General features: G+C 47.5%; 1 protein-coding gene across 4 annotated transcripts in view; it reads right to left on the reverse strand.

Annotated features, from left to right (window-relative positions):
- Positions 1–22,390, reverse strand: part of PIGF (phosphatidylinositol glycan anchor biosynthesis class F) — a 75,075-nt gene that overhangs the window by 50,104 nt on the left and 2,581 nt on the right. For 3 of the 4 annotated variants that reach the window (XM_063918386.1, XM_063918384.1, XM_063918385.1), the window contains exons 2-3: positions 15,123–15,192; positions 100–334 (exon numbers count right to left, since the gene is read on the reverse strand). In XM_063918386.1, coding sequence (XP_063774456.1) covers positions 100–327 — 228 coding nt within the window. In that variant the 5' untranslated portion in view covers positions 328–334; positions 15,123–15,192. The remainder of the gene's footprint in view (positions 1–99; positions 335–15,122; positions 15,193–22,390) is intronic. The other variant, XM_063918387.1, reaches the window with a different exon arrangement.

Raw genomic sequence — 22,390 nt, forward strand, 5'->3', positions numbered from 1 at the left:
TTTCTTACTACTAGTCTTCAGTATCAATTTATAGACAGGTGATGAAAACAAATTAATTTGAATGACAAAGGATTCCAGAACAAATATTTTTTTTATTACCTTATTTGCAAAAGAGTTTCTTTTTGTTGAAGGATTTGGTTTCAGTGTTAGCAGTAATACCATATTAGCAGCAAGCACGGAGGTGGAGCAGATTTTCATCCAAGTCAGGTGCATTCCCAGAAGTGAGAAGTCATCTAGGAAGAGTGTTGGGATGCACAAAGAGAATAACACCGCCAGCACACACAGGACGTGTCCAACCGACAGCCGCCTTAGCTCCATTTCATCCATGATGTCTCTTAAAACCACAAAAATAAAGAGTATGATTAGAACTTACATACTGGAATTTTTCCATTCATTGAAAGAATTTATGTTGGACATTATTTTTACATTAGATACAACTGTGAGCGTGACAGTAATGCCACTACAGTTTTCAGCTACTAAGTGGGTGATAGGATTCAGTTTAAACATAACGTAGATGACCAAATAATAGATGGTCTTGGAGATGGATATATTCTTTTTAACAGGATTGCAACATAAAAACTTTTGTGTGAGGCAAACTTTAAATAAGAATTTACTTACCGATAATTCTATTTCTCATAGTCCGTAGTGGATGCTGGGGACTCCGAAAGGACCATGGGGAATAGCGGCTCCGCAGGAGACTGGGCACAAAGTAAAAGCTTTAGGACTAGCTGGTGTGCACTGGCTCCTCCCCCCATGACCATCCTCCAAGCCTCAGTTAGGATACTGTGCCCGGACGAGCGTACACAATAAGGAAGGATTTTGAATCCCGGGTAAGACTCATTACCAGCCACACCAATCACACCGTACAACTTGTGATCTGAACCCAGTTAACAGCATGATAACAGAAGGAGCCTCTGAAAAGATGGCTCACAACAACAATAACCCGATTTTTGTAACAATAACTATGTACAAGTAATGCAGACAATCCGCACTTGGGATGGGCGCCCAGCATCCACTACGGACTATGAGAAATAGAATTATCGGTAAGTAAATTCTTATTTTCTCTAACGTCCTAGTGGATGCTGGGGACTCCGAAAGGACCATGGGGATTATACCAAAGCTCCCAAACGGGCGGGAGAGTGCGGATGACTCTGCAGCACCGAATGAGAGAACTCCAGGTCCTCCTCAGCCAGGGTATCAAATTTGTAGAATTTAGCAAACGTGTTTGCCCCTGACCAAGTAGCTGCTCGGCAAAGTTGTAAAGCCGAGACCCCTCGGGCAGCCGCCCAAGATGAGCCCACTTTCCGTGTGGAATGGGCTTTTATAGATTTTGGCTGTGGCAGGCCTGCCACAGAATGTGCAAGCTGAATTGTACTACAAATCCAACGAGCAATCGTCTGCTTAGAAGCAGGAGCACCCAGCTTGTTGGGTGCATACAGGATAAACAGCGAGTCAGATTTTCTGACTCCAGCCGTCCTGGAAACATATATTTTCAGGGCCCTGACTACGTCCAGCAACTTGGAATCCTCCAAGTCCCTAGTAGCCGCAGGCACCACGATAGGTTGGTTTAAGTGAAATGCTGAAACCACCTTAGGGAGAAATTGAGGACGAGTCCTCAATTCTGCCCTGTCCGTATGAAAAATTAGGTAAGGGCTTTTATAGGATAAAGCCGCCAATTCTGATACACGCCTGGCTGAAGCCAGGGCTAACAGCATTACCACTTTCCAAGTGAGATACTTCAAGTCCACAGTGGTGAGTGGTTCAAACCAATGTGATTTTAGGAATCCCAACACTACATTGAGATCCCAAAGTGCCACTGGAGGCACAAAAGGAGGCTGTATATCCAGTACTCCCTTGACAAACGTCTGAACTTCAGGTACAGAAGCTAGTTCTTTTTGGAAGAATATCGACAGGGCCGAAATTTGAACCTTAATGGACCCTAATTTGAGGCCCATAGACAGTCCTGTTTGCAGGAAATGCAGGAATCGACCCAGTTGAAATTCCTCCGTAGGGGCCTTCCTGGCCTCGCACCACGCAACATATTTACGCCAAATACGGTGATAATGTTGTACGGTTACATCCTTCCTGGCTTTGATCAGGGTAGGGATGACTTCATCCGGAATGCCTTTTTCCTTCAGGATCCGGCGTTCAACCGCCATGCCGTCAAACGCAGCCGCGGTAAGTCTTGGAACAGACATGGTCCCTGCTGGAGCAGGTCCTGTCTTAGAGGTAGAGGCCACGGGTCTTCCGTGAGCATCTCTTGAATTTCCGGGTACCAAGTCCTTCTTGGCCAATCCGGAGCCACGAGTATAGTCTTTACTCCTCTCCTTCTTATGATTCTCAGTACTTTTGGTATGAGAGGAAGAGGAGGGAACACATACACTGACCGGTACACCCACGGTGTTACCAGAGCGTCCACAGCTATTGCCTGAGGGTCCCTTGACCTGGAACAATATCTGTCCAGTTTTTTGTTGAGGCGAGACGCCATCATGTCCACCTTTGGTTTTTCCCAACGGTTTACAATCATGTGGAAGACTTCCGGGTGAAGTCCCCACTCCCCCGGGTGAAGATCGTGTCTGCTGAGGAAGTCTGCTTCCCAGTTGTCCACTCCCGGAATGAACACTGCTGACAGTGCTATCACATGATTTTCCGCCCAGCGAAGAATCCTTGCCACTTCCGTCATTGCCCTCCTGCTTCTTGTGCCGCCCTGTCTGTTTACGTGGGCGACTGCCGTGATGTTGTCCGACTGGATCAATACTGGCTGACTCTGAAGCAGAGGCCTTGCCTGACTTAGGGCATTGTAAATGGCCCTTAGTTCCAGGATATTTATGTGAAGTGACGTTTCCATGCTTGACCACAAGCCCTGGAAATTTTTTCCCTGTGTGACTGCTCCCCAGCCTCTCAGGCTGGCATCCGTGGTCACCAGGACCCAATCCTGAATGCCGAATCTGCGGCCCTCTAGGAGATGAGCACTCTGTAACCACCACAGGAGAGACACCCTTGTCCTTGGAGACAGGGTTATCCGCTGATGCATTTGAAGATGCGATCCGGACCATTTGTCTAGCAGATCCAACTGAAAAGTTCTTGCGTGGAATCTGCCGAATGGAATCGCTTCGTAAGAAGCCACCATCTTTCCCAGGACCCTTGTGCACTGATGCACTGACACCTGGCCTGGTCTTAGGAGTTTCCTGACTAGGTCGGATAACTCCCTGGCTTTCTCTTCCGGGAGAAACACCTTTTTCTGTACTGTGTCCAGAATCATCCCTAGGAACAGCAGACGTGTCGTCGGAATCAGCTGCGATTTTGAAATATTTAGAATCCATCCGTGCTGTCGTAGTACTATTTGCGATAGTGCTACTCCGACCTCTAACTGTTCTCTCGACCGTGCCCTTATCAGGAGATCGTCCAAGTAAGGGATAATTAAGACGCCTTTTCTTCGAAGAAGAATCATCATTTCGGCCATTACCTTGGTAAAGACCCGGGGTGCCGTGGACAATCCAAACGGCAGCGTCTGAAACTGATAGTGACAGTTCTGTACCACAAACCTGAGGTACCCTTGGTGAGAAGGGCAAATTGGGACATGGAGGTAAGCATCCTTGATGTCCAGAGACACCATGTAATCCCCTTCTTCCAGGTTCGCTATCACAGCTCTGAGTGACTCCATCTTGAACTTGAACCTTTTTATGTAAGTGTTCAAGGTTTTCAGATTTAAAATGGGTCTCACCGAGCCGTCCGGCTTCGGTACCACAAACAGCGTGGAGTAATACCCCTTTCCCTGTTGTAGGAGGGGTACCTTGATTATCACTTGCTGGGAATACAGCTTGTGAATGGCTTCCAATTCCGCCTCCCTGTCGGGGGTAGACGTTGGTAAAGCAGACTTCAAGAACCGGCGAGGGGGAGACGTCTCGAATTCCAATTTGTACCCCTGAGATACTACCTGCAGGATCCAGGGGTCCACTTGCGAGTGAGCCCACTGCGCGCTGAAATTCTTGAGACGGGCCCCCACCGTGCCTGAGTCCGCTTGTAAGGCCCCAGCGTCATGCTGAGGACTTGGCAGAAGCGGGGGAGGGCTTCTGGTCGTGGGAAGAAGCTGTCTGTTGTAGTCTTTTTCCCCTTCCTCTGCCCCGGGGCAGATATGAGTGGCCTTTTGCCCGCTTGCCCTTATGGGGACGAAAGGACTGAGCCTGAAAAGGCGGTATCTTTTTCTGCTGCGAGGTGACTTGGGGTAAAAAGGTGGATTTCCCAGCCGTTGCCGTGGCCACCAGGTCCGATAGACCGCCCCCAAATAACTCCTCCCCTTTATACGGCAATACTTCCATATGCCGTTTGGAATCCGCATCCCCTGACCACTGTCGCGTCCATAATCCTCTTCTGGCAGAAATGGACATCGCACTTACTCTTGATGCCAGAGTGCAAATGTCTCTCTGTGCATCTCGCATATATAGGAATGCATCCTTTAAATGCTCTATAGTCAATAATATATTGTCCCTGTCCAGGGTATCAATATTTTCAGTCAGGGAATCCGACCAAGCCACCCCAGCACTGCACATCCAGGCTGAGGCGATTGCTGGTCGCAGTATAACACCAGTATGTGTGTATATACTTTTAAGGATATTTTCCAGCCTCCTATCTGCTGGCTCCTTAAGGGCGGCCGTTTCTGGAGACGGTAACGCCACTTGTTTTGATAAGCGTGTGAGCGCCTTATCCACCCTAGGGGGTGTTTCCCAACGAGCCCTAACCTCTGGTGGGAAGGGATATAGTGCCAATAATTTTTTAGAAATTAGCAGTTTTCTGTCGGGGGTAACCCACGCTTCATCACACACTTCATTCAATTCATCTGATTCAGGAAAAACTACGGGTAGTTTTTTCACACCCCACATAATACCCCTTTTTGTGGTACTTGCAGCATCAGAGATGTGCAAAACCTCCTTCATTGCCGTGATCATGTAACGTGTGGCCCTACTGGAAAATACGTTTGTTTCTTCACCGTCGACACTGGAGTCAGTGTCTGGGTCCGTGTCGACCCACTGAGGTAATGGGCGTTTAATAGCCCCTGACGGTGTTTGAGACGCCTGGACAGGCACTAACTGAGCTGCCGGCTGTCTCATGTCGTCAACAGTTTTCTGTAACGTGCCGACACTGTCACGTAATTCCTTAATTACGGCCATCCATTCAGGTGTCGACTCCCTAGGGGGTGACATCACCATTATAGGCAATTGCTCCGCCTCCACATCATTTTCCTCCTCATACATGTCGACACACACGTACCGACACCCAGCACACACACAGGGAATGCTCTGATAGAGGACAGGACCCACTTAGCCCTTTGGGGAGACAGAGGGAGAGTTTGCCAGCACACACCAGAGCGCTATATATGTATAGGGACAACCTTACAATAAGTGTCTATCCCTTATAGCTGCTTATATCTGTTATTTTGCCAAATAAGTGCCCCCCTCTCTTTTTTACCCTGTTTCTGTAGTTGCAGGATGCAGGGGAGATTCTGGGAGCCTTCCTACCAGCGGAGCTGTGTGGGAAAAATGGCGCTGTGTGCTGAGGAGATAGGCCCCGCCCCCTTCACGGCGGGCTCTTCTCCCGCTTTTTTCTGGAAAACTGGCAGGGGTTAAATACATCCATATAGCCCAGGAGCTATATGTGATGTATTTTTCGCCAACTAAGGTAAATTCATTGCTTCCCAGGACGCCCCCCCCCAGCGTCCTGCACCCTCAGTGACCGGAGTGTGAAGTGTGCTGAGAGCAATGGCGCACAGCTGCAGTGCTGTGCGCTACCTTATGAAGACAGGAAAGTCTTCTGCCGCCGATTTATGGACCTCTTCTTGCTTCAGCATCTGTAAGGGGGCCGGCGGCGCGGCTCCGGGACCCATCCATGGCTGGGCCTGTGATCGTCCCTCTGGAGCTAATGTCCAGTAGCCTAAGAAACCCAATCCACTCTGCACGCAGGTGAGTTCGTTTCTCTCCCCTAAGTCCCTCGATGCAGTGAGCCTGTTGCCAGCAGGTCTCACTGAAAATAAAAAACCTATTTAACTTTTACTCTAAGCAGCTCAGGAGAGCCACCTAGATTGCACCCTTCTCGTTCGGGCACAAAATCTAACTGAGGCTTGGAGGAGGGTCATAGGGGGAGGAGCCAGTGCACACCAGCTAGTCCTAAAGCTTTTACTTTGTGCCCAGTCTCCTGCGGAGCCGCTATTCCCCATGGTCCTTTCGGAGTCCCCAGCATCCACTAGGACGTTAGAGAAAGCACATTACCAATACTTGGATTGGAAAGTTCAGATTTACAAAACATGCCTGCATTGGACTGTGCAAGGAGGAAATAGAGCAACACAAATATATAAACTAGTATTTTTGACCCAAATATAAAACAAAATTTAGATATGTTGATTTGCGCAGTAAAACCGGAAGATGAGCAGCAAGTCCTTATTATCTATAACAAGCAAAACACTAAAAGCTTGTAAAACTAGAGTATAGGGAAAAACTGATTATAGGACTTTGCGCTAATTCCAGAAAGATCTAATTTTGTTCCAAATAAAATATCCACACTCTCAAAACAATTTTTAAGGTGTAAAGTAGGATATTAACAATTTATTGGGACAAATACATAAAGTGCATCGTTTAGAAAAGCAGATATATGTTGTTAAAGTGCGCTTACTGCTTGTAAACTTGATCACTCAGTACAAAAACAATAAACATATATGACATGAGACAATAAAAAGTGCATAACCACACACAAGTGCATAAAAAATACATAAAGCTCCGTTTTTTTCGTACCCTCTAGGGCTAGTGGTGTGTGCCTGATGGTGGTGAAATAAAGTCCATTAAGGCAATTCAGCAACACACAACTTAGCTTTGCCCAGGTTGTTGGAGAGTCTCTAGGAGCAATCAAGGTCAGTTCAGCATCACAGGCACGACGCGTTTCGGATCGTATGAGATCCTTTTTCAAGTGCATGGTTTGCTGAATCTTTTCAAAAAGATATTTATACCCTTAATCCGGATATGGTAACTGAAATTACGCTGTTTCTTTTTCCCGCGTGACATTTTAGAACATTTTAAGAAAGTTCATAATAGTTCGGAAACACATTAAGGAGGTTCTTAGGTGTGGAACAAGTAAATGAATCGTGGAAATCCAAAGATGTGGAGGTTAGACTAGCCAAAAATGAAATGAATATATTTGTTGAATAGCTTGATTCCTGGGGGTCTAAATGCTGATTTCGACTTTAAATGGTTTTTAACATAATGAATTTTAAATGTATCAATTTGTTATATAATTTGTTTTTAATATTATATTTTAACTTTTCTATTTTATATGCCCACCATGACGGAAAATTATGGATAACAAATCGCTCCTATTCCCAAAGTAGGGATGGACAGCGCTGTAACATAAAGTACCGTGGTAGTTTGATAATGGGGAATTTGGAGCTTCTTGTAAATGTATGTAATGGATTGTATTATAATCCGTGGAGATCTACTATCATACACCCGATTACAAGTCTGGAAACAATTCTGTTCGTTAGTGAAACCCAAACAAATGTGTCTCCAGGTGAATTTGGAACGCAACTCGCGCACTTCCGGCAGTGATGATGCAGGACTGTGACTTACAGTGGAACGCATGTACACGTATTTCAGGGAGATGCTGGAACGCAAATCGCGCACTTCCGTCCACGACGGCTTGGACGTAGACGCGGGAAAAAGAAACAGCGTAATTTCAGTTACCATATCCGGATTAAGGGTATAAATATCTTTTTGAAAAGATTCAGCAAACCATGCACTTGAAAAAGGATCTCATACGATCCGAAACGAGTCGTGCCTGTGATGCTGAACTGACTTGCCTTAATGGACTTTTTCACTACCATCAGGCACACACCACTAGCCCTAGAGGGTACGAAAAAAACGGAGCTTTATGTATTTTTTTATGCACTTGTATGTGGTTATGCACTTTTTATTGTTTCATGTCATATATGTTTATTGTTTTTGTACTGAGTGTTAAAGTTTACAATCAGTAAGCGCACTTTAACAACATATATCTGCTTTTCTAAACGATGCACTTTATGTATTTGTCCCAATAAATTGTTAATATCCTACTTTACACCTTAAAAATTGGCTTTGAGAGTGTGGATATTTTATTTGGAACAAAATTACATCTTTCCAGAATTAGCGCAAAGTCCTATCATCCCTTTTTTCCTATACTCTAGTATTTTTGACCCATCATGCATGGGGTCGCTACCTGTTGTGCCTGGCATTGTTGAGGGTTTTATGAGCTTTAACCCCATTCCTCCCTCATCTCCCTCTCCAGTCCCTCTCTATGCCTCTTCCCTGTTGCTTCCCAGCCCCCATTATCTTGCTCTCTCCTCCTTTTTGCTTTTTTATTTTGCTGTTCCTTCTTTTCTCTCTTTCCACTTCTTTATCAGCGCTGTGTATGTGCACTGCTTAGACAGAGGGCAGGCATTTTTGAGTGGGGCGCAATATTCCTTCATCACAGTCTAGTCCTAAACCACTGCATCCCAACCCAAGCTTGCCCGCCCTGCCATTGTATCCCCAATCCAACCTGTTCCCACCACAGGACAGTCACCAGGGAAAAAGTCCAGTCCCACAAAGCACTGCAGTGCAGTCATCACTGTGTGTATAGCTCGATGTAAAACCCCAGTTTTATCAGAGATGGGAAAAAGATGGGCAAGGTATGTAATTGGTTGGATGGTTAGGTGAGTGGGTGCTTATTACGATGGGAGGGTCAGTGGGGTCCCATTACTGCTGACTGTTGTGGTGTCTTCTGGGGATAAGTGGGTGTGGCTAGGTGACTATCAAAGTGTTATGGCGTCTGTTGTGGGGGCAGGCGCGCTTTCCTGTAAACTCCCTTTAAAGCTGTGTACACACTGGAGCAATGTGGCAGCTGACAAATCGTTACCACGGTGCACATCAGAACAATGTAATGAAGGACGGAATGATCCCTTGCACGGCGCAACATGCGATATCATCCAGTTAGCCGTGTAGCACAGCCAGCCGATATCACATGCAACCGGGAAAGCACGCATGTTGGGTGTACAAGCTGAATGATCCAGGCAATATGTGTTTCCGGTTCAACCTGAAATTAAATCTCGGGCCAAGATCACTCCAGTGTGTATCCAGCTTAGCCGTTATAACCATCACCAGCAAAGAGGTGCTGTAAAGTCCCAAACAGGCATCTATTAGATAAACATACCACGTTATATAATAGATCAAATCCTTACATTTGGCAATGTATACTGTGGCCATAATAATGTGTAAAATATGGCTGTATTGCCAAACAGGCCCAACTGGAGTTATTATGGAAAAGCCTAGTACCCACCACTGACACCAATTCCAATTAGCTATTTGTTAGCATCACAGTGAAAATAAGATTTTACTTACCGATAAATCTATTTCTCGTAGTCCGTAGTGGATGCTGGGGACTCCGTCAGGACCATGGGGGATTAGCGGCTCCGCAGGAGACAGGGCACAAAACTAAAGCTTTAGGATCAGGTGGTGTGTACTGGCTCCTCCCCCTATGACCCTCCTCCAAGCCTCAGTTAGGATACTGTGCCCGGACGAGCGTACACAATAAGGAAGGATATTGAATCCCGGGTAAGACTCATACCAGCCACACCAATCACACCGTATAACTTGTGATCTGAACCCAGTTAACAGTATGACAAACGTAGGAGCCTCTGAACAGACGGCTCACAACAATAACAACCCGATTTTTTTGTAACAACAACTATGTACAAGTATTGCAGACAATCCGCACTTGGGATGGGCGCCCAGCATCCACTACGGACTACGAGAAATAGATTTATCGGTAAGTAAAATCTTATTTTCTCTGACGTCCTAAGTGGATGCTGGGGACTCCGTCAGGACCATGGGGATTATACCAAAGCTCCCAAACGGGCGGGAGAGTGCGGATGACTCTGCAGCACCGAGTGAGAGAACTCCAGGTCCTCCTCAGCCAGGGTGTGCCCCTGACCAAGTAGCAGCTCGGCAAAGTTGTAAAGCCGAGACCCCTCGGGCAGTCGCCCAAGATGAGCCCACCTTCCTTGTGGAATGGGCATTTATATATTTTGGCTGTGGCAGTCCTGCCACAGAATGTGCAAGCTGAATTGTACTACACATTCAACAAGCAATCGTCTGCTTAGAAGCAAGAGCACCCAGTTTTTTGGGTGCATACAGGATAACAGCAAATCAGTTTTCCTGACTTCAGCCGTCCTGGAAATCTATATTTTCAGGGCCCTGACAACATCTAGCAACTTGGAGTCCTCCAAGTCTCTAGTAGCCGCAGGTACCACAATAAGCTGGTTCAGATGAAACGCTGACACCAACTTAGGGAGAAACTGGGGACGAGTCCGCAGCTCTGCCCTGTCCGAATGGACAATCAGATATGGGCTTTTGTGAGACAAAGCCGCCAATTCTGACACTCGCCTGGCCGAGGCCAGGGTCAACATCATGGTCACTTTCCATGTGAGATATTTCAAATCCACAGATTTGAGCGGTTTAAACCAACGTGATTTGAGGAATCCCAGGACTACGTTGAGATCCCACAGTGCCACTGGAGGCACAAAAGGGGTTGTATATGCAGTACTCCCTTGTCAAATTTCTGGACTCCAGGAACTGAAGCCAATTCTTTCTGGAAGAAAATCGACAGGGCCGAAATTTGAACCTTAATGGACCCCAATTTGAGGCCCATAGACACTCCTGTTTGCAGGAAATGCAGGAATCGACCGAGTTGAAATTTCTTCGTGGGGCCTTCCTGGCCTCACACCACGCAACATATTTTCGCCACATGTGGTGATAATGTTGTGCGGTCACCTCCTTCCTGGCTTTGACCAGGGTAGGAATGACCTCTTCTGGAATGCCTTTTTCCCTTAGGATCCGGCGTTCAACCGCCATGCCGTCAAACGCAGCCGCGGTAAGTCTTGGAACAGACATGGTACTTGCTGAAACAAGTCCCTTCTTATCGGCAGAGGCCCTGAGTCCTCTGTGAGCATCTCTTGAAGTTCCGGGTACCAAGTCCTTCTTGGCCCATCCGGAGCCACGAGTATAGTTCTTACTCCTCTACGTCTTATAATTCTCAGTACCTTTGGTATGAGAAGCAGAGGAGGGAACACATACACCGACTGGTACACCCCTGGTGTTACCAGAACGTCCACAGCTATTGCCTGAGGGTCTCTTGACCTGGCGCAATACCTGTCCAGTTTTTTGTTCAGGCGGGACGCCATCATGTCCACCTTTGGTCTTTCCCAACGGTGCACAATCATGTGGAAAAAACTTCTCGATGAAGTCCCCACTTTCCCGGGTGGAGGTCGTGCAGAGGAAGTCTGCTTCCCAGTTGTCCACTCCCGGAATGAAAACTGCTGACAGTGCTATCACATGATTTTCCGCCCAGCGAAGAATCCTTGCAGTTTCTGCCATTGTCCTCCTGCTTCTTGTGCCGCCCTGTCTGTTTACGTGGGCGACTGCCGTGATGTTGTCCCACTGGATCAATACCGGCTGACCTTGAAGCAGAGGTCTTGCTAAGCTTAGAGCATTGTAAATTGCTCTTAGCTCCAGTATATTTATGCGGAGAGAAGTCCCCAGACTTGATCACACTCCCTGGAAATTTTTTCCCTGTGTGACTGCTCCCCAGCCTTTCAAGCTGGAATCCGTGGTCACCAGGACCCAGTCCTGAATGCATAACTGTGGCCCTTTAGTAGATGAGCACTCTGCAGCCACCACAGAAGAGACACCCTTGTCCTTGGAGACAGGGTTATCCGCTGATGCATCTGAAGATGCGATCCGGACCATTTGTCCAGCAGATCCCACTGAAAAGTTCTTGCGTGAAATCTGCCGAATGGAATCGCTTCGTAAGAAGCCACCATTTTTCCCAGGACCCTTGTGCAATGATGCACTGACACTTTTCCTGGTTTTTGGAGGTTCCTGACTAGCTCGGATAACTCCCTGGCTTTCTCCTCCGGGAGAAACACCTTTTTCTGGACTGTGTCCAGAATCATCCCTAGGGACAGCAGACGTGTCGTCGGAGACAGCTGCGATTTTGGAATATTTAGAATCCACCCGTGCTGTCGTAGAACTACTTGAGATAGTGCTACTCAGACCTCCAACTGTTCTCTGGACCTTGCCCTTATCAGGAGATCGTCCAAGTAAGGGATAATTAAGACGCCTTTTCTTTGAAGAAGAATCATCATTTCGGCCATTACCTTGGTAAAGACCCGGGGTGCCGTGGACAATCCAAACGGCAGCGTCTGAAACCGATAGTGACAGTTTTGTACCACGAACCTGAGGTACCCTTTGTGAGAAGGGCAAATTTGGACATGGAGGTAAGCATCCTTGATGTCCAGGGACACCATATAGTCCCCTTCTTCCTGGTTCGCTATCACTGCTCTGAGTGACTCCATTTAGAATAGGTCTCACCGAGCCGTCTGGCTTCAGTACCACAATATAGTGTGGAATAATACCCCTTTACTTGTTGTAGGAGGGGTACTTTGATTATCACCTGCTGGGAATACAGCTTGTGAATTGTTTCCAATACTGCCTCCCTGTCGGAGGTAGACGTTGGTAAAGCAAACTTCAGGAACTTGCGAGGGGGAGACGTCTCGAATTTCCAATCTGTACCCCTGGGATACTACTTGTAGGATCCAGGGGTCCACTTGCGAGTGAGCCCACTGCGTGCTGAAACTCTTGAGACGACCCCCCACCGCACCTGTTTGTACGGCCCCAGCGTCATGCTGAGGACTTGGCAGAAGCGGTGGAAGGCTTCTGTTCCTGGGAATGGGCTGCCTGCTGCAGTCTTCTTCCCTTACCTCTATCCCTGGGCAGATATTATGGGGACGAAAGGACTGAGGCTGAAAAGACTATGTCTTTTTCTGCTGAGATGTGACTTGGGGTAAAAAAGGTGGATTTTCTAGCTGTTGCCGTGGCCACCAGGTCCGATGGACCGACCCCAAATAACTCCTCCCCTTTATACGGCAATACTTCCATGTGCCGTTTGGAATCTGCATCACCTGACCACTGTCGTGTCCATAAACATCGTCTGGCAGATATGGACATCGCACTTACTCTTGATGCCAGAGTTTCGCATATATAGAAATGCATCTTTTAAATGCTCTATAGTCAATAAAATACTGTCCCTGTCAAGGGTATCAATATTTCCAGTCAGGGAATCCGACCAAGCCACCCCAGCGCTGCCCATCCAGGCTGAGGCGATCGCTGGTCGCAGTATAACACCAGTATGTGTGTATATACTTTTTAGGATATTTTCCAACCTCCTATCAGTTGGCTCCTTGAGGGCGTCCGTATCTGGAGACGGTAACGCCACTTTTTTTTTATAAGCGTGTGAGCGCCTTATCCACCCTAAGGTGTGTTTCCCAACGCGCCATAACTTCTGGCGGGAAAGGGTATACCGCCAATAATTTTCTATCGGGGGAAACCCACGCATCATCACACACTTCATTTAATTTATCTGATTCAGGAAAAACCACATGTAGTTTTTTCACACTCCACATAATACCCTTTTTTGTGGTACTTGTAGTATCAGAAATATGTAACATCTCCTTCATTGCCCTTAACAAGTAACGTGTGGCCCTAAAGGAAAATACGTTTGTTTCTTCACCGTCGACACTGGAGTCAGTGTCCGTGTCTGTGTCGACCGACTGAGGTAAAAAGGACGTTTTAACGCCCCTGACGGTGTTTTAGACGCCTGGACAGGTACTAATTGGTTTGCCGGCCGTCTCATGTCGTCAACCGACCTTGCAGCGTGTTGACATTATCACGTAATTCCTTAAATAAGCCATCCATTCCGGTGTCGACTCCCTAGAGAGTGACATCACCATTACCGGCAATTGCTCCGCCTCCTCACCAACATCGTCCTCATACATGTCGACACACAAGTACCGACACACAGCACACACACAGGGAATGCTCTGATAGAGGACAGGACCCCACTAGCCCTTTGGGGAGACAGAGGGAGAGTTTGCCAGCACACACCAAAAACGCTATATTATACAGGGACAACCTTTATATAAGTGTTTTTCCCTTATAGCATTTTAATATATATATACATATCGCCAAATAAGTGCCCCCCCTCTCTGTTTTAACCCTGTTTCTGTAGTGCAGTGCAGGGGAGAGCCTGGGAGCCTTCCCACCAGCATTTCTGTGAGGGAAAATGGCGCTGTGTGCTGAGGAGAATAGGCCCCGCCCCCTTTTCGGCGGGCTTCTTCTCCCGTTTTTCTGAGACCTGGCAGGGGTTAAATACATCCATATAGCCTCCAGGGGCTATATGTGATGTATTTTTAGCCAGAATAAGGTATTATACATTGCTGCCCAGGGCGCCCCCAGCAACGCCCTGCACCCTCCGTGACCGTTGGTGTGAAGTGTGTGACAACAATGGCGCACAGCTGCAGTGCTGTGCGCTACCTTCATGAAGACTGAAAAGCCTTCTGCCGCCGGTTTCTGGACCTTCAATCTTCAGCATCTGCAAGGGGGGTCGGCGGCGCGGCTCCGGGACGAACCCCAGGGTGAGACCTGTGTTCCGACTCCCTCTGGAGCTAATGGTGTCCAGTAGCCTAAGAAGCCAATCCATCCTGCACGCAGGTGAGTTGAACTTCTCTCCCCTAAGTCCCTCGATGCAGTGAGCCTGTTGCCAGCAGGACTCACTGAAAATAAGAAACCTAAAAACTTTTTCTAAGCAGCTCCTTAAGAGAGCCACCTAGATTGCACCCTGCTCGGACGGGCACAAAAACCTAACTGAGGCTTGGAGGAGGGTCATAGGGGGAGGAGCCAGTACACACCACCTGATCCTAAAGCTTTAGTTTTGTGCCCTGTCTCCTGCGGAGCCGCTAATCCCCCATGGTCCTGACGGAGTCCCCAGCATCCACTTAGGACGTCAGAGAAAGAACATTTTCCTGCAGTGTCTATAGAGGCCCTAAACATAATAAACAACTGCTCTAATAGAAGATTTTAATAAAAAAAAAATAAAAAAAAAGGACTAAATCCTGACAGCCATTGGCCACTTTTGGCTGGCATGGCAATCTGTTTGTTCAGTGGCTAGCAGATTGTTGGTTGGAAGCATTAAGTTGCACCATACATGATCAGCAGCTTGTATATACTCACACTGTACAAGGAAAGCAATCGATTGCTTTGGACGAGTTGTCACATATGGATTATTTTTAGCAGGTTACATCTAGGAAAAATACAGAGTAATTCCCAATGAAAGAGATATCCTACAGAATTTTTCTTTATACTGATTCAATATAACAGCAAATAAATGCAAGGCCAGAAGTAGTGGTACTTGCAATGTAAACTCCTGCAACAAGAACATCATTTACAGGGTTTTGTATTAAACCACTGCAGATCAGAAGACAATCATTTCCTGTGTTACTTCAGACTGTTAGGTTTCACAATGCAGCAGGAAAAGTGTGTTGGAAATAATAATATTTTACATACCGGTAAATCTATTTCTCGTAGTCCGTAGAGGATGCTGGGGACTCCGTAAGGACCATGGGGATAGACGGGCTCCGCAGGAGACATGGGCACTTTAAGAAAGAATTTAGTTCCTGTTGTGCACTGGCTCCTCCCTCTATGCCCCTCCTCCAGACCTCAGTTAGAGAAACTGTGCCCAGAGGAGATGGACAGTACGAGGAAAGGATTTTGTTAATCCAAGGGCAAGATTCATACCAGCCACACCAATCACACCGTATAACTTGTGATAACTACCCAGTTAACAGTATGAAAACAACATATCATCAGTTCAAGACCGATGCAACTATAACATAACCCTTATTGAAGCAATAACTATATACAAGTATTGCAGAAGAAGTCCGCACATGGGACGGGCGCCCAGCATCCTCTACGTACTACGAGAAATAGATTTACCGGTAAGTAAAATCTTATTTTCTCTAACGTCCTAGAGGATGCTGGGGACTCCGTAAGGACCATGGGGATTATACCAAAGCTCCCAAACGGGCGGGAGAGTGCGGATGACTCTGCAGCACCGATTGAGCAAACATGAGGTCCTCCTCAGCCAGGGTATCAAACTTGTAGAATTTTGCAAAAGTGTTTGAACCCGACCAAGTAGCAGCTCAACACAGCTGTAGTGCCGAGACCCCCCGGGCAGCCGCCCAGGAAGAGCCCACCTTCCTAGTGGAATGGGCCTTGACCGATTTTGGTAATGGCAAACCAGCCGTAGAATGCGCTTGCTGAATCGTGTTACAAATCCAGCGAGCAATAGTTTGCTTTGAAGCAGGGGCACCAATCTTGTTGGATGCATACAGGACAAACAGCGCTTCAGTTTTCCTGACTCTAGCCGTTCTGGCTACATAAATTTTCAAAGCCCTGACCACATCAAGTAACTCGGAATCCTCCAAGTCACGTGTAGCCACAGGCACCACAATAGGTTGGTTCATATGAAAAAATGAAACCACTTTTGGCAGAAATTGCGAACGGGTCCGCAATTCTGCTCTATCCAAATGGAAAACCAAATAGGGGCTTTTATGTGACAAAGCCGCTAATTCAGACACTCGCCTAGCCGAAGCCAAGGCTAATAACATGACCACCTTCCACGTGAGATATTTCAACTCCACCGTTTTAAGTGGTTCAAACCAGTGTGACTTTAGGAAACTTAACACCACGTTAAGATCCCAAGGTGCCACCGGAGGCTGAATATGCAGCACTCCCTTTACAAAAGTCTGAACTTCTGGGAGAGAAGCCAATTCTTTTTGAAAGAAAATGGATAGGGCCGAAATCTGGACCTTAATGGAACCTAATTTAAGGCCCAAATTCACTCCAGTTTGTAGGAAGTGAAGGAAAAGGCCCAGTTGGAATTCTTCCGTAGGAGCATTCTTGATCTCACACCCAGAAACATATTTTCGCCATATACGGTGATAATGTTTTGCTGTTACTTCCTTCCTAGCCTTTATCAGCGTAGGGATAACCTCAACCGGAATGCCTTTTTCTGCTAGGATCCGGCGTTCAACCGCCATGCCGTCAAACGCAGCCGCGGTAAGTCTTGGAACAGACAGGGTCCCTGTTGCAACAGGTCCTGTCTTAGAGGAAGAGGCCACGGATCTTCTGTGAGCAGTTCCTGCAGATCTGGATACCAGGTCCGTCTTGGCCAATCTGGAACAATGAGGATTGTTCTCACTCCTTTTCTTCTTATTATCCTCAACACCTTTGGTATGAGAGGAAGAGGAGGAAATACATAGACTGACCGGAACACCCACGGTGTCACTAGGGCATCTACCGCTACTGCCTGAGGGTCTCTTGACCTGGCGCAATACCTCTGTAGCTTTTTGTTGAGGCGGGACGCCATCATGTCTATCTGTGGCAGTTCCAACCGACTCACAATCTGTGCGAAGACTTCTGGATGAAGTCCCCACTCTCCCGGGTGTAGGTCGTGTCTGCTGAGGAAGTCTGCTTCCCAGTTGTCCACTCCCGGAATGAACACTGCTGACAGTGTGCTTACATAATTCTCCGCCCAGCGAAGAATCCTGGTGGCTTCCGCCATTGCCACTCTGCTCCTTGTGCCGCCTTGGCGGTTTACATGAGCCACTGCGGTGATGTTGTCCGACTGGATCAGAACTGGTCGGTCGCGAAGTAAGGTCTCCGCTTGACGTAGGGCGTTGTATATGGCCCTTAGCTCCAGGATGTTGATGTGAAGACAAGTCTCTTGACTTGACCAAAGACCCTAGAAATTTCTTCCCTGTGTGACTGCTCCCCAACATCGGAGGCTTGCGTCCGTGGTCACCAGGATCCAGTCCTGAATGCCGAATCTGCGGCCCTCGAGAAGGTGAGCACTCTGCAGCCACCACAGTAGTGACACCCTGGCCCTGGGGGACAGGGTGATCAACCGATGCATCTGAAGATGTGACCCGGACCACTTGTCCAGTAGGTCCCATTGGAAAGTCCTCGCATGGAACTTGCCGAAGGGAATGGCCTCGTATGACGCCACCATCTTTCCCAGGACTCGAGTGCAATGATGCACTGACACCTGTTTTGGTTTCAATAGGTTCTTGACCAGAGTCATGAGTTCCTGGGCCTTCTCTATCGGGAGATAAACCCTCTTCTGGTCCGTGTCCAGAATCATGCCCAAGAAGGGTAGACGAGTCGTAGGAACCAACTGCGACTTTGGAATATTGAGAATCCAGCCATGTTGCTGTAACACTTTCAGTGAAAGAGATACGCTGTTCCGCAACTGCTCTCTTGATCTCGCTTTTATGAGGAGATCGTCCAAGTACGGGATAATTGTGACACCTTGCTTCCGCAGGAGCACCATCATTTCCGCCATTACCTTGGTGAAAATCCTCGGGGCCGTTGAGAGACCAAACAGCAACGTCTGAAATTGGTAATGACAATCCTGTACCGCAAATCTTAGGTACGCCTGATGAGGTGGATAAATGGGGACATGAAGGTACGCATCCTTTATGTCCAGTGACACCATAAAATCCCCCCCTTCCAGGCTTGCGATGACCGCTCTTAGCGATTCCATCTTGAACTTGAACCTTTTCAAGTATAGGTTCAGAGATTTTAAATTCAATATGGGTCTGACCGAACCGTCCGGTTTCGGGACTACAAACATGGTCGAATAATAACCCCTTCCCTGTTGAAGGAGGGGAACCTTGACCACCACCTGCTGAAGATACAATTTTTGTATTGCGTTTAACACTATTTTCCTCTCTTGGGGGGGAAGATGGTAGGGCCGATTTGAAATACAGGCGAGGAGGCACCTCTTCGAATTCCAGCTTGTAACCCCGAGACACAATTTCTATTGCCCAAGGATCCACTTGGGAGTGAACCCACATGTGGCTGAAATTCCGAAGACGTGCCCTCCCCGGGCCCGACTCCGCCAGTGGAGCCCCAGCGTCATGCGGAGGATTTTGCAGAGGTCGGTGAGGACTTCTGTTCCTGGGAACTAGCTGTGTTGTGCAGCTTCTTTCCTCTGCCCCTACCTCTGGCAAGAAAGGACGCACCTCGGACTTTCTTGTTTCTTTGTGAACGAAAGGACTGCATTTGATAATGCGGTGCTCTCTTAGGCTGTGAGGGAACATAAGGCTAAAATTTGACTTTCCAGCTGTAGCTGTGGAGACCAGGTCCGAGAGACCTTGCCCGAACAATTCCTCACCCCTGTAAGGTAAAACCTCCATATGCCTTTTTGAGTCGGCATCACCTGTCCATTGCCAAGTCCACAGGACCCTTCTGGCAGAAATCGACATAGCGTTTATTCTAGAACCCAGTAGACTAATGTCTCTTTGAGCATCTCTCATATATAGGACAGCGTCAATAATACAGTATCCTTATCTAGGGTATCCAATTCCTCAGATAAGGTATCCGTCCATGCCGCTACAGCACTACACACCCAGGCCGACGCAATTGCCGGTCTTAGTAAGGTACCTGAATGTGTATAAATGGACTTCAGGGTAACAACCTGTTTGCGGTCAGCAGCATCTTTGAGGGTAGCCGTATCCTGGGACGGCAGGGCTACCTTTTTGGATAAGCGTGTTAAAGCTTTGTCCACCCTAGGGGAGGATTCCCATCGTAGCCTATCCGTTGGCGGGAAAGGATACGCCATAAGAATCCGTTTGGAAATCTGCATTTTCTTATCTGGAGATTCCCAAGCTTTTTCACATAACTCATTCAGTTTGTGTGCGGGGGGAAAAGTTACCTCAGGCTTCTTTCCCTTATACATATACACCCTCGTGTCAGGGACAGGGGATTCCTCTGTGATGTGCAAAACATCCTTTATTGCTATAATCATATATCGAAGGGATTTAGCCAATTTTGGCTGTAACTTTGCATCATCGTAATCGACACTGGAGTCAGAATCCATGTCGGTATCTGTGTCAACAATTTGGGATAGTGGGCGCTTATGAGACCCTGGCGGTCCCTGCGACAGAGGGTCAGGCACGGGTTGAGACCCTGACTGTCCCAATGTATCAGCCTTGTCAAATCTTCTATGCAAGGAATTAACATTATCATTTAAAACCTTCCACATATCCATCCCATCAGGTGTCGTCACCGTCGGCGGAGACACCACATTCATTTGCTCCCGCTCCTCTCCCACATAGCCTTCCTCATCAGACATGTCGACACAAGCGTACCGACACACCACACATACACAGGGAATGTCCTTTCTGAAGACAGTTCCCCCACAAGGCCCTTTGGAGAGACAGAGAGAGAGTATGCCAGCACACACCCCAGCGCTATAATATCCCATGAATAACACAGTAACTTAATGTTAACCCAGTAGCTGCTGTATGTATAGTTTTTGTGCCTAATTATGTGCCCCCCCTCTCTTTTCAATCCTCTTCTACCGTGTATCAGCAGGGGAGAGTCCGGGGAGCTTCCTCTCAGCGGTGCTGTGGAGAAAAAATGGCGCTGGTGAGTGCTGAGGGAGAAGCCCCGCCCCCTCGACGGCGGGCTTCTGTCCCGCCTATACAGTAATTTTGGCGGGGGCTCATACATATATACAGTGCCCAGCTGTATATATGTGTACTTTTGCCAACATGAGGTCCCAAATGCTGCCCAGGGCGTGCCCCCCCCCCCCCCCCCCCCTGCGCCCTTACAGTGACCGGAGTATGTGAGGTGTGTGGAGCAATGGCGCGCAGCTGCAGTGCTGTGCGTTACCTCTAGTGAAGATCATGAAGTCTTCTGCCGCCTATGAAGTCTTCTTTTCTTCTCATACTCACCCGGCTTCTATCTTCCGGCTCTGCGAGGGGGACGGCGGCGCGGCTCTGGGACGGACGGCGAGGGTGAGATCCTGCATACCAATCCCTCTGGAGCTAATGGTGTCCAGTAGCCTAAGAAGCAGGACCTAACTTCAGAGAGTAGGGCTGCTTCTCTCCCCTCAGTCCCTCGATGCAGGGAGTCTATTTGCCAGCAGAGCTCCCTGAAAATAAAAAAACCTAACAAAATACTTTCTATCAGTAAACTCAGAAGAGCTCACTGAAAAGCACCCAGCTCCTCTGGGCACAGTATCAAACTGAGGTCTGGAGGAGGGACATAGAGGGAGGAGCCAGTGCACACCCAGATCCAAAGTCTTTCTTAAAGTGCCCATGTCTCCTGCGGAGCCCGTTTATCCCCATGGTCCTTACGGAGTCCCCAGCATCAGGACGTTAGAGAAAATTAGTATGTAAGCATAATTGGGCAGAAACCTAATTTAGCAGGGTTAGGTACAATCTCCATTGTTCCTCTCCTCCTCCAAAATGTTATCCCACTCCTACTTCTGCCACTAGTTACCTGCTATTGTGTTTTTTTTTTCTCTCCATTGCTCGCTTCCAACCCACCATGTGTTTTTCCTGTAATGTTTACCTCCACTGATTGCACACCTTTCCATTGTGCCCTACATGCAGGGTACATCATACTACTACATAAGCATCAGTTTTCCCATATATGAACTTGGCCCTTGTATGGCTCAACTCCCACAGTGTAACCTTCAAAGTGCGCCCAACATGGCTGCCCCATATGGTACACTTGTGGATGGGATGAAAAATACATGGACCTTGTGGTTTTGTTGGAACCCTACTCTAAACTGTAGGACTCTGAAATCACCCCCATTTTGTGTCATCTCTTCTAGGGGTAGACTATTCCACCCTGGGTAATCCTACGCTTAGCGCCCAAGATGGCTGCTGCACTTGGTACCTATAAGGGTGGAATATACAACCCTTGGAAGTTATTACCCAAAATGCCTGCACCAATCCTGCGTTATGCTTTCTGTGGACTTAAGATTTTTCTTTTATGTCTGTGTTGCTTGTCTATTGTTGTATTACTCAAATCCTCTGTATCATGTGCATTGTTTTTGATGTCTGTAAAGCGCCTTGAGTCCTGTTGGAGAAAGAGCGCTATATAAATAAAATTATTATTATTATTATTATCGGTCCCCCTTCCCGAAAACTGATCAGAACTCATCTTGAAAGATAATCCCTGAAACGTCGACATTGAAGTGGTTTTGCATGGGATCTGGTGTGCAGCCTCATCATCCACCTTACTTTGAAAGATTCACTGACGTCTGTTCTCTGGCACCAGACAGATGACACTGCTTGATATGCTGAATGTGTGCGTCACATTCAGTACACACACGCATTATTATAGATTGCAGGCACTCTATACTGCATCACTGGTGTATTTATGCAATTCACGCAGAGCGAGAGCTCTCGAGGACACTGGTGCACAAACCACCATTCAGACAGTTTTTCTGATCAGTGTTCCTCTTCAACAGATATAAACGTTGAATTGACAATAGAAATGAATGGTGGCTGAGCTTTGCATTCAATATCTATACAGCAGTGGAAGCTAGATCACATATCTAACTGCCAAAGTGCAGTAAGGGGCAATACACATCAAGGCCATCATCCAGGAAATTGCTCAAAGAGGTCACAGCCAGGTTA

The sequence above is a fragment of the Pseudophryne corroboree genome, chromosome 4, assembly GCF_028390025.1.
Source record: "Pseudophryne corroboree isolate aPseCor3 chromosome 4, aPseCor3.hap2, whole genome shotgun sequence".
NCBI classification, from domain to species: Eukaryota; Metazoa; Chordata; class Amphibia; order Anura; family Myobatrachidae; genus Pseudophryne; species Pseudophryne corroboree.